The sequence below is a fragment of the Prorops nasuta genome, unplaced genomic scaffold (assembly GCF_024137725.1).
Source record: "Prorops nasuta isolate Cenicafe-Biocafe unplaced genomic scaffold, Cenicafe_Pnas_1.2 PNAS00034, whole genome shotgun sequence".
NCBI lineage: Eukaryota > Metazoa > Arthropoda > Insecta > Hymenoptera > Bethylidae > Prorops > Prorops nasuta.
In genome coordinates, this window is record NW_027116831.1 from 832659 (window position 1) to 848180 (window position 15522).

Genomic DNA, 15522 nt, shown 5'->3' on the forward strand with positions numbered 1-15522 from the left:
CACAAAATCAGTCATAAATTTAACTGAATTTCTAATTATTAAATGTAAATTTGAATATGTTTTAACATCAAGGTTTACGCAAGATTGTCTGGAAAATATTTTTTCTCAAATTAGACAAAAAAATGTTGTCCCAAACGCATTGCAATTTGCAAATGATTTAAAGTTAATTTCCATATCAATGTATATGAAAGAAATTTCTACCAGCAGCTACGACTGTAATAATCAATTATACTTAACTGGATTTTTAGAATATTTACTACAAAAAAGGGACAAAAAATGTATTATTAATATAGATAATAACCAAAATGAAATTCAAATACCAAAGTATAATAAAACTATTGTCACGACAAAATTATCAAATATAGAGTTAAACTCATTATATAATATTGCTGGATATATTATTACTTCTATAAGAAAAACTTGTAAAACATGCTGCAATTGTATTAATAGTATTAAATGTTCAGAGCCGCTTCGTAGTAAATTTTCTAGATATGTACAATTAAAATGTTTTAAACAAAATGCATTATTTCTCGTAAATAGTACTACTTTTAAATTATTTATAGAGCTTGAAATGATGTTTAGGCACTATTCGAAGTACTTTAACAAAATGAATAATTTTGATTTACATTTATACTTAATAAATCAGTTTCAAAATATAAGTTCTGAAGATATTTTGAATTGCCACAATTTATATTCTAAAATTTTAAGAAGATTTGCAACCTTTCGGTTGAAAATTTTTAATAAAAAGGAAAGAAAAATGTTTAAAAAATATGATAGCAAATCAATGGCAATGCATGCTGCATTTTCGTAACTGTTTGGTATCCTTTCAGTTTATTTTACTTAACTTTAATACATGTGTAAGTTTTATTATAATTTTCAAATAAAATGCATGATTTCTAAATTTATAAATTTGTTTAATGAGTTTTAATGATAAACATAATAAAAAAAAGAAATTTTTGTAATCAATATAAGCTATACTAGAGTCGTACTGATTAAATTATTATTTTGAAAATGAGCGGCAATTGACAAACAATGGCGGACCAATCAGAACTGGCTATCGCTTGGCCAGACTCTGTTGCAGGGTCTCTAGGAGTAGTGGGATTCTGTAACTCTTAGCGACAACTTTCGGTATCGTTAAGTCCAGTTACCGACAGAAATCGCTAAGTGCGATTCTGTAACTCAGAGTCAGCGATGATTGTTGCTTGTAATGTCGGTACTGTCGGTAACCTACCGAATCCTACCGAATAAACGTACCTTTCCTTTTTAAGAAAACTCTCAGTTCAATCTTAGTTAAGCGACGGAGTTACGAACAATTGAAGTTAATATAAATTGTACTAAACCGAATCATTTAGCTGAGAATTGATATTTCACTGAGTCTTTTATTGAAAGGAAAACTAATAATATCGTTATAACTTAACAACGACCGAGATAGATGTCGCTAGAGGTTCAACGGTACTAATATAAAATTTATCCGACGAATAACTTTAATAAACATTTGCTTTTCCTTGCACGCATTCCACCAAAAACTCACAATGCTCGTAATAAATAATATATACCACATCAACTATTATATTGTGAGTGTTTTTGGCCTCAAGTGGGTCAAACCCCTTAACGACAACTGTCGGTATCGCTAACTACCGACAGTTATCGCTTGCGCTAACGAATGAGCGATTCTGTAACTTTAGTTTTACGACAATAGTCGGTGCAACTCATATTTGTACGATAACGATAAAATTCGTTAAGGCTCTAGGGAAGTTGGTAATATTGGTGTATTTAATACCAACCGAAATAGGAATTTTTATGTTACTTGACTATATCAATTTTGACTATAGCAATTCTTACTATAGCAAAATTATCATATTTTATTTAAAAGAAGTATTAAAACGTAAGTATATTTTAATTAAAATAAGTATTAAAAATTAATGTTTTAACATTTTTTTGAATCACACAATGTACAGTTAGTGCCTGTGTGCTATAGTTAAATAATACAATTAATTCTATATTTTAGAGAAAACCTCTGCATATATACATATATATATATATATATATAGTTATTTTTAAATATAAAAATTGGAAAAATATTAAATTTTATTTCCTATGATTTTTACTGTAAGCCTTAATTTATAAAGAAAATTTATTGTAAGTACTTTTTTGTGATATCTAAATATTAATTTAAGAAATATTTGTGACATTTATTATATTTACTTTCTCGGTAAACTTCTACCGACGCCTATCACAGTCGTCGTTAAGTTAACGATAGAATTCGTTAGCGACCGCCATTTTTAACGACAATTATTGAAAACTTTGTGTTACAGAATCGCTCTTAGCGATATCTCTCGGTAACTCGATTCAATTACCGAAAGTTGTCGACAAGGTTGCCAAGTCCGCCATCTTGAATAGTACTACGCTCTATAGTAAGTGAATTTTGATATAACGAATGCAGACTGCACAAAGTATACTGCCAGCGGAAATACATCAGTAGCCATCTTAAATGCAGAACGTAATATATCAAAAATTATATATAGTATATTCACAGCCTGTCACCGTGAACGGCGTGAACGAAGACAAATGTTAGTATACGGAAAAATAAAGTGTAATAAAGAAATAAGGAGTAGTGACAGCTTTGATCTATCTGACAGCTGATGTACTTATGGTATAAGTGAATAAATAAAATAAAAATGCTTTTCCTAAATTGATTTTTAATTTTGATAAAATGGTCAAATGTAGCCATTAATTAATTAGATTTGGTAATAAATACAAAAAATGCGTTTTATTATAACAAATGAGTTGAGGTAAAATAAACTCAATGTTTTTATATTAATCTGTTAACAAATGCATTTTTTTATTTATTATTGAGTCCAATAAATTAATGGTTATTAAAAAAAAAATTCCTTGTAATGAAAAAAAAAATGAAAAAATTTTAAACTTCACCAAGACTCGAACACGAGCCCACCGCATGACAAACGGCAACCTTACCGCCTGCGCTACAGCGCTCAACTGTGCTGGGATTCTGTAACTTCCCAGCGATGATTGTCGGTATCGCTAACTACCGATAGTTGTCGCTTGCAGTAACGAAAAGAGCGATTCTGTAACTTCTGTCTATATGGATTCAGTAACTAGTTATCGACAACTTTCGGTAATTGAATCGAGTTACCGAGAGATATCGCTAAGAGCGATTCTGTAACACAAAGTTTTCGATAATTGGTGTTAAAAATGGCGGTCGCTACCGAATTCTATCGTTAACTTAACGACGACCGTGATAGGCGTCGGTAGATGTTTACCGAGAAAGTAAATATAATAAATGTCACAAATATTTCTTAAATTAATATTTAGAAATCACAAAAAAGTACTTACAATAAATTTTCTTTATAAATTAAGGCTTACAGTAAAAATCTTAGGAAATAAAATTTAATATTTTTCCAATTTTTATATTTAAAAATAAATATATATATATATATGCAGAGGTTTTCTCTAAAATATAGAATTAATTGTATTATTTAACTATAGCACACAGGCACTAACTGTACATTGTCTAACTCAAAAAAATGTTAAAACATTAATTTTTAATACTTATTTTAATTAAAATATAATTACGTTTTAATACTTCTTTTAAATAAAATATGATAATTTTGCTATAGTAAGAATTGCTATAGTCAAAAATGATATAGTCAAGTAACACAAAAATTCCTATTTCGGTTGGTATTAATACACCAATATTACCAGCTTCCCTAGAACCTTAACGAATTTTATCGTTATCGTACAAATATGAGTTGCACCGACTATTGTCGTAAAGCTAAAGTTACAGAATCGCTCATTCGTTAGCGCAAGCGATAACTGTCGGTAGTTAGCGATACCGACAGCTGTCGTTAAGGGGTTTGACCCACTTGAGGCCAAAAACACTCACAATATAATAGTTGATGTGGTATATATTATTTATTACAAGCATTGTGAGTTTTTGGTGGAATGCGTGCAAGGAAATGCAAAGGTTTATTAAAGTTATTCGTCGGATAAATTTTATATTAGTACCGCTGAACCTCTAGCGACATCTATCTCGGTCGTTGTTAAGTTACAACGATATTATTAGTTTTCCTTTCAATAAAAAACTCAGTGAAATATCAATTCTCAGCTAAATGATTCGGTTTAGTACAATTTATATTAACTTCAATTGTTCGTAACTCCGTCGCTTAACTAAGATTGAACTGAGAGTTTTCTTACAAAGGAAAGGTACGTTTATTCGGTAGGATTCGGTAGGTTACCGACAGTACCGACATTACAAGCGACAATCATCGCTGACTCTGAGTTACAGAATCGCACTTAGCGATTTCTGTCGGTAACTGGACTTAACGATACCGAAAGTTGTCGCTAAGAGTTACAGAATCCCACTACTGATGTACCAAGAGCAAAACAGCCTTTTAAAGACTGACTACAATTCTTTCACTAACTCGTCATAAACGATCAAGAATTAGCTGTAATAATAAATACATTTATCTACATAGCATTATTGTACTAAATTTATTGTTTTTAATTTGAAGCATACATTTTGCATGAAGATATGATAATTTAAGGGTAACCATTCAGTACTCTATATACAAAACTATTCATATGCTCAACTATCATAAATTAATTAATATTATAATATTTGTTATATGTAGTCGAATAACTATGATAAACCAGCATATGAATAGTTTTGTATTTAGAGTATTGCATGAACACCCTTAAAGTTTCGTATCTTCATGTAAAATGTATGCTTCAAATTAAAAACATAATAAATTTAGTGCAATAATGCTGTGGAGATAAATGTATTTATTATTGCAGCTAATTTTTGATCGTTTATGACGAGTTAGTGAAAGAATTGTAGTCAGTCTTTAAAAGGCTGTTTTGCTCTTGGTACATCAAGTGAGCGCTGTAGCGCAGGCGGTAAGGTTGCCGTTTGTCATTCGGTGGGCTCGTGTTCGAGTCTTGGTGAAGTTTAAAATTTTTTCATTTTTTTTTTCAATACAAGGAATTTTTTTTTTAATAACCATTAATTTATTGGACTCAATAATAAATAAAAAAATGCATTTGTTAACAGATTAATATAAAAACATTGAGTTTATATTACCTCAACTCATTTGTTATAATAAAACGCATTTTCTGTATTTATTACCAAATCTAATTAATTAATGGTTACATTTGACCATTTTATCAATATTAAAAATCAATTTAGGAAAAGCATTTTTATTTGCTTTGAGTTTTTAGGTAAACGCAGCACCACTTCACTCGGATGACACGTAAAAATGTCACGGTTACCGGTAGTCGCTCTTCTTCTGACGCCAATGTTGCCTGAAGTCCAAGTCACACCTATGCTCTCCAGGCATAGTTGTGTTTGTACCGCTTCCCTTTAAATTTTCTATACTGCTGCTGGCTAGCGCTTATCTTCATTTTTGTTGCTAAAAGCTTGATTCTGGCATCACTGCCGTGTGGAACTATTAGTTTGCTAATAAAAGCAGAGGCTTAATTTTAAGAGATTGCAACATATAGTAATTAATATAGATACAATTGTAAAAAGAAAACAAAAATTTTATTTTACATATATTAACTTGAAATAAAATCCCACAAAGTACTGTAAAACATCTTACATTTTATATTATATATCTATTCTGTCATTTTCTTTATTTATTATTGCATTTACCTAAATTGCTGACTCATTTATTTTAATATCTGTCTCAATTAACACAGTTTGATCCTCATCAGCGATGACACAGAAATAACATTATGGTGAATCTATTCTTTTTGTTTTAATGTTCAATTCACATAGCTCCATTCTCAGCATTGACATAGTAAACACTTTACAATAATTTAATCTGAAACAAAATCCCAAAAAGTACTATATAAAATCTTACATTTGAAATTACAAATGTAATCTGTCAGCTTCTTTATTTGTATCGTATTTACCCAATGTGTTGACTTGTTTATTTTAATATTCATCTCAATTAACACAGTTTGATCCTCAGCGATGACACAGTAACCATAATATGGTGAATCTATTCCTTTCATTTTAATGTTCAATCCACATAGCTCCATCCTCAGTAGTGACATAGTAAACACATTACTATAATTTAATCTGAAATAAAATCCCAGAAAGTACTATAAAATATCTTACATTTATATTATATATCTAATTTGTCACCTTCTTTATTTATTATTGTATTTACCCAGTTTTTTCACTCATTTATTTTATTATCCGTCTCAATTAACATAGTTTGAATCTCAACGATGACACAATAACCACATTATGTTTAGTCTATTCCTTTATTTTAATTTTGAAAATCCGCATAGCTCCATCCTCAGCACAGTGACATAGTAAACACATTACTATAATTTAATCTGAAATAAAATCCCACAAAGTACCACAAAATATTTATATCTTACATTTTATATTATAAACTTTATTGTTATACTTATCTAAAATGTTCAGTCCTTTATATACTTTTAAAAATTATTTTTTTGTACATTTTACAAATTTCGTCACTTTATTTATTCACTTATACCATCAGTATATCAGCTGTCAGTAAGATTAAAACTGTCACTTTATTTCTTTATATTACTTTATAACTTGCGGTATGTATGTACGATACAATAATACTAACATTTGTCTTGGCTCACGGACCATGCATTATGTATTTTGAAATTAGTAATTAGAAATATCTATATTGCGGTCCCTCTACAGTCTCTACCCTCTGACGTATTTCCGCCGACCAGTAGTATCAGCAGCGACTATAGCGTAGTACCCAAAATAGTACTACGCTATAGGATATGTCGCTTTTGGGTACTACGGTAGTACCGAAAGTACACTACGGGAAATTGAATCGTGTGTGGTTCGGCTAACTTCACCCTGTAGCTTTCTGTGATATATTATCCTGTAGCAAGATAAATAAAAGTTGGTAGATCTGCTAAACTGACAGTTGTAACTATAGATAAATATGTCTACTGTCTTTGACTGCCGTAAAATTATTGTCCATGACAATAATGGTCGAGCAAAAAGGGATGCAAGTTAAAGTGAAAGCTGCGGAATTTATACTAGGTTATATTCACGAATAATACATTTTTAAAATCATTATGGTCGCAGGTGATGTGAACAATAAACGGTATATCTGGAAAAAGGAAAACCCATCAGATAAGTTTTGTAGCTGTAAAATCAAAGGTGGAAGAATGTTTTGCTTTGTTAAATTGTTGGTTTATTCTTTGTTAAAGGGAAGTTTGGAGATGCAAATAGGAAATCAGACATTCCACTTAGAAGAAGGATTCCTCGGCAAGATAATCAATGTGAGTCAGCTGTCTTTCGCTTGCAAGTTTGTAACAAAAGATGCAACAGAATTAATGAAAAAGTTTTATTCCACTGAAGATTGATAATAGCGAATTGTTATCATCTGGCATATTACCTACAAAAGTATTATTTGCTCCCTTGCTCTCACTGCCCCATAAAAGTGGTAAGTCTTGCGAATTAGTAATATAGAGTTAACATTTTCTTTTATTTTGACAGTTTTTACACTTTGTGAGGTTTATCAGCTGAGTAATCAAATATCCAATTTTTAAAAAATCAGAGTCAAACTGTTTTCGTCCTCCGTTTGTATGGCATTAATACATATTCCTGCATCTTCTGCAGATACAACCAATTTTTCTGTAAGTACACATAATTTGCTAAAATTGATCTATCGTTTCTTAATGGGGAATTAAATCTTGTTGAAGACAAATATAAGCTTGTTTTTTACATGATATTTATAATTACGATTGCAAACTGAATAAATTATATTTATATTCCAAGCCAACTATGTGTCAATAGTATTGATAATAACAAATTGTTTGTATAATTTTCATTAAATTATGAACTTATATACCCATTTATGAGAAGACAGGACAATAACGAATGATAGACAGTACAGATAATAGAATTAAAGATGCTTTATTTATACAACACATTCTATATATATTCATTAATAAAAATATAATATTTCTTATACTAATAAGCTCTCTTCTCGTTTTGGTATTTTTTCAATATTAGCACTTCAGGAGTAAGATTACAGTACAGTTTGATTATTAAGATTAAATTTACATTTTTGTTACAGTTAATAATTGGTGGAACTAATATGAAGATGTTGGTCTTAACGGAATAATAGACAGAAAAATAGAAAATAATGAAACAGAAAGTAGTCTACATAGAAGATGTAACAAAAGTGTACTTGATAGAGAGTGACAGCTTACCACAGCTATCAGCAAGAATTGTATATGAAACAATTGGAGATATTACATCAAGAACAGTTTGGAATATACTGTATTGATAAGGGATTTATTGTCATACGCCTTGCAATAAGTTAAGTATATACATGAAAAATGTGCAAAGAAAGAAATGGATTTCCTCTTCAAAACCTAACTGCAGCAGATGACTTTTGTAACAATGTTATCTAGACTTTGAAAAAGCATTCGTCTCTACAGCAAATAGAAGAATACATATATGAAGACCTGACGATAAGAGAGAATGGATGCATGATAAATATATTCTCCGCAGAGAGACCATAGCTATAAAATATCTTTGGCATATTGAGACTAAATTTCCAAGCATGGAATTGGAAAGTTGCATGAAATAGATACAAAGGTGAACTTAGAAGTCTATACTCTAGTATTTTAAAGGATATCATGCTTCCAACAGTCAGAGTAAGATACCTTAGAGAGGAAGATCTAGTGGTACAATTTGTGCAAGACAATTGCAGTATGCACACTTCTCAAATGACAAATTATTAGTTCAATTGTCATCCAGAAGTGTCATTAATTGACTGGCCATCAAAGTCACCAGATCTTAACATTATAGAAAATATATGGGGCATTATCACAAAACGCTGGAGACCAGATGCTGAAAGGACCATTGCAGCATGAAGAACACATGCAACAGGACTGTGAAAATAGAAAAGAAAATCCAGAAATTTATGAAATCTGCTATAGTCCAACATTTACAGGCTCCGTCTGGTTGTAGTATGGTTAAGGATTCAGCTTCTCTACCTGACAGATATTAGTATATAAATTTAAATGTGAAATAGGAATTTTAGTTCAGAAAGTTTAAATTTGCTTACCATCAGTAATCTATAGCATTTCCATTATTTCGAAGGACTTTAGTGAGTCTGCGTGGGACAGAGTTTACCAGATTTTCACAAATATCTGGTTCACCTCTCAACTCTTCCCACATTCGTGTCACATGATTACTTAATGCTGCAATGGTCCTTTCAGCATCTGGTCTCCAGCGTTTTGTGATAATGCCCCATATATTTTCTATAATGTTGAGATCTGGTGACTTTGATGGCCAGTCAATTAATGACACTTCTGGATGACAATTGAACTAATAATTTGTCATTTGAGAAGTGTGCATACTGCAATTGTCTTGCACAAATTGTACCACTAGATCTTCCTCTCTAAGGTATCTTACTCTGACTGTTGGAAGCATGATATCCTTTAAAATACTAGAGTATAGACTTCTAAGTTCACCTTTGTATCTATTTCATGCAACTTTCCAATTCCATGCTTGGAAATTTAGTCTCAATATGCCAAAGATATTTTATAGCTATGGTCTCTCTGCGGAGAATATATTTATCATGCATCCATTCTCTCTTATCGTCAGGTCTTCATATATGTATTCTTCTATTTGCTGTAGAGACGAATGCTTTTTCAAAGTCTAGATAACATTGTTACAAAAGTCATCTGCTGCAGTTAGGTTTTGAAGAGGAAATCCATTTCTTTCTTCGCACATTTTTCATGTATATACTTAACTTATTGCAAGGCGTATGACAATAAATCCCTTATCAATACAGTATATTCCAAACTGTTCTTGATGTAATATCTCCAATTGTTTCATATACAATTCTTGCTGATAGCTGTGGTAAGCTGTCACTCTCTATCAAGTACACTTTTGTTACATCTTCTATGTAGACTACTTTCTGTTTCATTATTTTCTATTTTTCTGTCTATTATTCCGTTAAGACCAACATCTTCATATTAGTTCCACCAATTATTAACTGTAACAAAAATGTAAATTTAATCTTAATAATCAAACTGTACTGTAATCTTACTCCTGAAGTGCTAATATTGAAAAAATACCAAAACGAGAAGAGAGCTTATTAGTATAAGAAATATTATATTTTTATTAATGAATATATATAGAATGTGTTGTATAAATAAAGCATCTTTAATTCTATTATCTGTACTGTCTATCATTCGTTATTGTCCTGTCTTCTCATAAATGGGTATATAAGTTCATAATTTAATGAAAATTATACAAACAATTTGTTATTATCAATACTATTGACACATAGTTGGCTTGGAATATAAATATAATTTATTCAGTTTGCAATCGTAATTATAAATATCATGTAAAAAAAAAGCTTATATTTGTCTTCAACAAGATTTAATTCCCCATTAAGAAACGATAGATCAATTTTAGCAAATTATGTGTACTTACAGAAAAATTGGTTGTATCTGCAGAAGATGCAGGAATATGTATTAATGCCATACAAACGGAGGACGAAAACAGTTTGACTCTGATTTTTTAAAAATTGGATATTTGATTACTCAGCTGATAAACCTCACAAAGTGTAAAAACTGTCAAAATAAAAGAAAATGTTAACTCTATATTACTAATTCGCAAGACTTACCACTTTTATGGGGCAGTGAGAGCAAGGGAGCAAATAATACTTTTGTAGGTAATATGCCAGATGATAACAATTCGCTATTATCAATCTTCAGTGGAATAAAACTTTTTCATTAATTCTGTTGCATCTTTTGTTACAAACTTGCAAGCGAAAGACAGCTGACTCACATTGATTATCTTGCCGAGGAATCCTTCTTCTAAGTGGAATGTCTGATTTCCTATTTGCATCTCCAAACTTCCCTTTAACAAAGAATAAACCAACAATTTAACAAAGCAAAACATTCTTCCACCTTTGATTTTACAGCTACAAATACTTATCTGATGGGTTTTCCTTTTTCCAGATATACCGTTTATTGTTCACATCACCTGCGACCATAATGATTTTAAAAATGTATTATTCGTGAATATAACCTAGTATAAATTCCGCAGCTTTCACTTTAACTTGCATCCCTTTTTGCTCGACCATTATTGTCATGGACAATAATTTTACGGCAGTCAAAGACAGTAGACATATTTATCTATAGTTACAACTGTCAGTTTAGCAGATCTACCAACTTTTATTTATCTTGCTACAGGATAATATATCACAGAAAGCTACAGGGTGAAGTTAGCCGAACCACACACGATTCAATTTCCCGTAGTGTACTACACTTGGCAACCTTGGTTGTCGATAACTAGTTACTGAATCCATATAGACGGAAGTTACAGAATCGCTCTTTTCGTTACTGCAAGCGACAACTATCGGTAGTTAGCGATACCGACAATCATCGCTGGGAAGTTACAGAATCCTAGCACAGAAGCACAACCGCTCAGTGAGCGCTCGCCAAATCCCCTAGACAAAAGTACTGGATGAAACTGCTCATTAAGCTGCTCAGAGTGAGCGCCCGCCATTTTCGTGAGCCTAATTTTCAGTCGCTCACTCAGCCTCACTTTCTGCTCACTCTGAAGTTTTCGCGCGAAATTTAAAAGTTACTTAACATCCCTAGATCAGTAAAAAAAATTTGAAATGGTTGCAAGTAGTCTGGGATACCTTTTCGTTGTAAAAAATTTCCTATTTTCTTTTAAAAGTGAAGAAACTTTAATTAACTTTTTAGAAAATAAAACATGGCATTTGAGCAGCAATACAATATTAATGAAATATTATATGCAATTACAGAAACGGAGGATATTAATGCAAGAATAAATAAAGGTAAGGTTAAAAGATAAAAGCTCATTGAAATCCGACTATTATATATATAAAAAGTATAGCTGTAATATTATGTGCCTTTTATGTATGAGTGAGCAATAAGCGTAATGTCCACGCGTCCAGTATATCGCTTAGCGCTCACCAATCGGCTACTTGTGAGGGCTCAGTAAGCGCTCACCGAACAGCTGTGCTTCTGGATGCACCCTATGAATACAGCCGTAAGGAGCTCCTTAACGGGATCCCTCACGCGTGCTTTACCGACAGTACAAGTTAATAAACAATTCGTTTAATAAAAGTAAAATGCGAAGCAAATTGCAAAAACGGGCTTCTTTATGACAAGGTGCCAATTTTAACGAGTCAATCGAGCTTAAAAAAACTTAAATCGGATGAAGAATAACGTTGTACCACTGTCCCGCGTTCTTGAAGTGGAAATAACCAAAAGTAACCTCTTCAAGAACGCAGCACAATGGTACAGCGTTATTTTTCAACTAATTTGAGTGTTTTTAAGTTCGTTTGACTCGTTAGAACTGGCACATTGTCCAACAAACGCCCGATTGTTCAATTTGCTTCGCATTTGAATTTTATTAAACTAATTGTTTATCGACAGTTCAAGTCAATAAACAATTAGTTTAATAAAATTCAAATGCGAAGCAAATTGAACAATCGGGCGTTTGTTGGACAATGTGCCAGTCCTAACGAGTCAAACAAACTTAAAAACACTCAAATTAGTTGAAAAATAACGCTGTACCATTGTGCCGCGTTCTTGAAGAGAGGTTACTTTTGGTTATTTCCACTTCAAGAACGCGGGACAGTGGTACAGCGTTATTCTTTATCCGATTTGAGTTTTTTTAAGCTCGATTGACTCGTTAAAATTGGTACCTTGTCATAAAGAAGCCCGTTTTTGCAATTTGCTTCGCATTTTACTTTTATTAAACGAATTGTTTATTGACTTGTTCTGTCGTTAAAGCACGCGTGAGGGATCCCGTTAAGGACCGACTATGAATACGGCCGTTATACAAAACCGGAAATTTCCATTTATTTCACATGCTAACATAACAATATCTACAGTTTGAATTTAATTAAAAATACAAAAAGTCAAGGTTTCATTTATTTTATTCAGTAATAACATTTCATTACATTCTGTCAGCTACAAATTGTAGTTATAATTGTTAAATATATTCACCATTTGTTAACACAGGCGACACAGGCTTTGCATTTAGCATTGTTAAAAAGATAATAATGTAAACAAATGGACCTGTCAAAAGTCTCGTGTACTAACCATTTGGCAAAAATCTGATTCTACAAAAAACGACGTTCACGGGGTTTACGATAACTGCTGCCAACCCAAATTTCCGCGTTCAGATTTTTGTCCGCCATGTTGTACATGAGGCTTGCCTGTTTTGACAGCGTCGACAACGATGCATGATGGTGGATCAATCAATAGTATCTAATAGTAGTGTAGATTTATCCAACTTTTTGTCTTTGAATTAAATTGAATTTATTTTCTCTATATTTATCTGCTAACGGCATAATAAAGCTTCTAATATATAAGTTCTTATACACTTTTTAAATTTAGCAGTTTAAAGTAAAATGGGCGTTTCTCTTGAATCGATGGATATATTGGGCACGATACCTCAATATCACATTATACTTGAAGCATTCATATTAGCTTGGACAACTTGGTTTATAGTTAAAAAATATTACAATAGAAGTGGAAGTATTCCAAGTGATGATGAAGTTCAAAGAAAACTTGCTGAATGGAGGCCGGAACCACTAGTGACAAACGTAGAAGAATATCATGGCTCTCTACATCCAATATGTATCACCAGCAAAGTTGGAAAAATGATAACGATTAATAGGAAGGAGTGCTTAAATCTGGGTACTCATAATTATTTAGGGTTTCTTGAAAATAAGGAGATAGAGGACAAAGCTATTTCAACCATAAAGAAATATGGAGTTGGTTCTTGTGGTCCAAGAGGATTTTATGGTACAGTTGATGTTCATCTGGAATTAGAGGAGCGTTTAGCTATATTTACCGGCACAGAAGAGGCTGTAGTATACTCATATGGGTTTAGCACTGTTGCTTCAGCAATACCTGCATATTGCAAAAGAAATGATATAGTTTTTGTTGATGAAAAAGTTAACTTTGCTATACAAAAAGGTTTAGATGCATCTAGATCCAATGTAAGATACTTTAAACATAATAATATTAATAATTTAGAGGTTTTGCTACAAGAACAAGCTAAGAAAGATGAGAACAATTTTACAAAAGCAGTTAGAACTAAGCGTTTTCTAATAGTCGAAGGCATATATGCAAATACAGGAACATTATGTCCTTTACCAGAATTGATTAAACTTTGCAGAAAATATAAGTTAAGATTATTTGTTGATGAATCTATATCGTTTGGAACCATAGGGAATAATGGAAGAGGTGTTACAGAACACTTTAATGTACCTAAGCATGAAATTGATTTGATAATAGGTAAGCTAATAAATTGCATTTAACCTATACACTGCCAACATTACTGATTATTGTCACTGGTACACTGTTCCAAATTGATTTGAGGGCATTTTAGTTAAATTCAGTCCATACTTCTATGGACTATGACTCACACCAGAGATGGAAGTGAAATTGCTGCTGAGATATAGTCCAGGTAAGCATGGGTTGAAATTTGGAGAAATGCCCATAAATCAACTTGGCACAATGTATGCATTTTTGCATCTCGCTTATGACTATTCATATCAAACAAGAAAAGTGCAAAATACTTTTCTCAAACCTGCATGCCTAATATGAAAGTTCTAAAAGTTAAATGAACGATTCTCAATTGGAGCATGTATATGTAGGTCTTAGAATAGGTATAGGCTGGGTAATTAGCAGGCAGCAAATGTGATAAAATAATTATGAAATTTTCAATGTTATCAGAAATGTTATTTTATATTTTAGGATCTTTAGAGACTGCATTAGGGTCAATTGGTGGTTTTTGTGTTGGTTCGTCATTCATCATTGACCATCAACGCTTGTCTGGACTTGGATATTGTTTTTCAGCATCCTTACCACCTTTTCTGACTACTTCAGCCATTAAATCATTAGATATTATGACTGAAAATCCACAGCTATTTCAAAAACTAAAAGAAAATTGCCTTGAAGTAGATAGGCGATTAAAAGAATTGGAATCTCTGGAATGTTCAAGTTTTCCAGAATCACCAGTTAAGCATTTATATCTGAAAAGACAATTAGATAGAGCAGCGGAATATAATACTTTATCTACGATTGCAGAAAAGTGCATGGAGAAAAAACTTGCAGTAACCTGCCCAGCATATCTGGCAGCTGAGAAAACTCTGCCAAGGCATAGTTTGAAGCTATGCATATCTGCTGTATTGAATCGAAAAGATATTGACTTTGCATTACAAACGCTTGAAACGTGTATAATGGAAGTTATTTCGTAATAGTTAAAGCTTACCTGTTATCCACAATTCATTTTAAATAAATATCACTATTTGTAACACATTAAAACCTTCATTTGTATTTTGACCATTGTGTGTGAGCATATATATAAGTATATTTGATCAAAATAAATACCATTATGAAGCTGGTAGCACATGTATCAGAATTACTTTAAACAAGCACAGTTCTTATAGTATTCCTAGTAGTGCTATAATTCTA

At 31.8% G+C, this 15522-nt stretch overlaps 1 protein-coding gene across 2 annotated transcripts; it reads left to right on the top strand.

Annotated features, from left to right (window-relative positions):
* Nucleotides 1-13277: 13277 nt before the first annotated feature.
* Nucleotides 13278-15454, top strand: Spt-I (serine palmitoyltransferase subunit I). 2 transcript variants are annotated; one of them, XM_066743809.1, is made up of 3 exons: nucleotides 13278-14340; nucleotides 14803-15065; nucleotides 15136-15316. In XM_066743809.1, the coding sequence occupies exons 1-3, from the start codon at nucleotides 13449-13451 to the stop codon at nucleotides 15163-15165; spliced, it is 1185 nt and encodes a 394-aa protein (XP_066599906.1). In that variant the 5' UTR covers nucleotides 13278-13448; the 3' UTR covers nucleotides 15166-15316. The 2 variants fall into 2 exon arrangements, with proteins under 2 accessions (XP_066599906.1, XP_066599905.1); XM_066743808.1 differs by having other exon boundaries at nucleotides 14803-15454.
* Nucleotides 15455-15522: the final 68 nt, after the last annotated feature.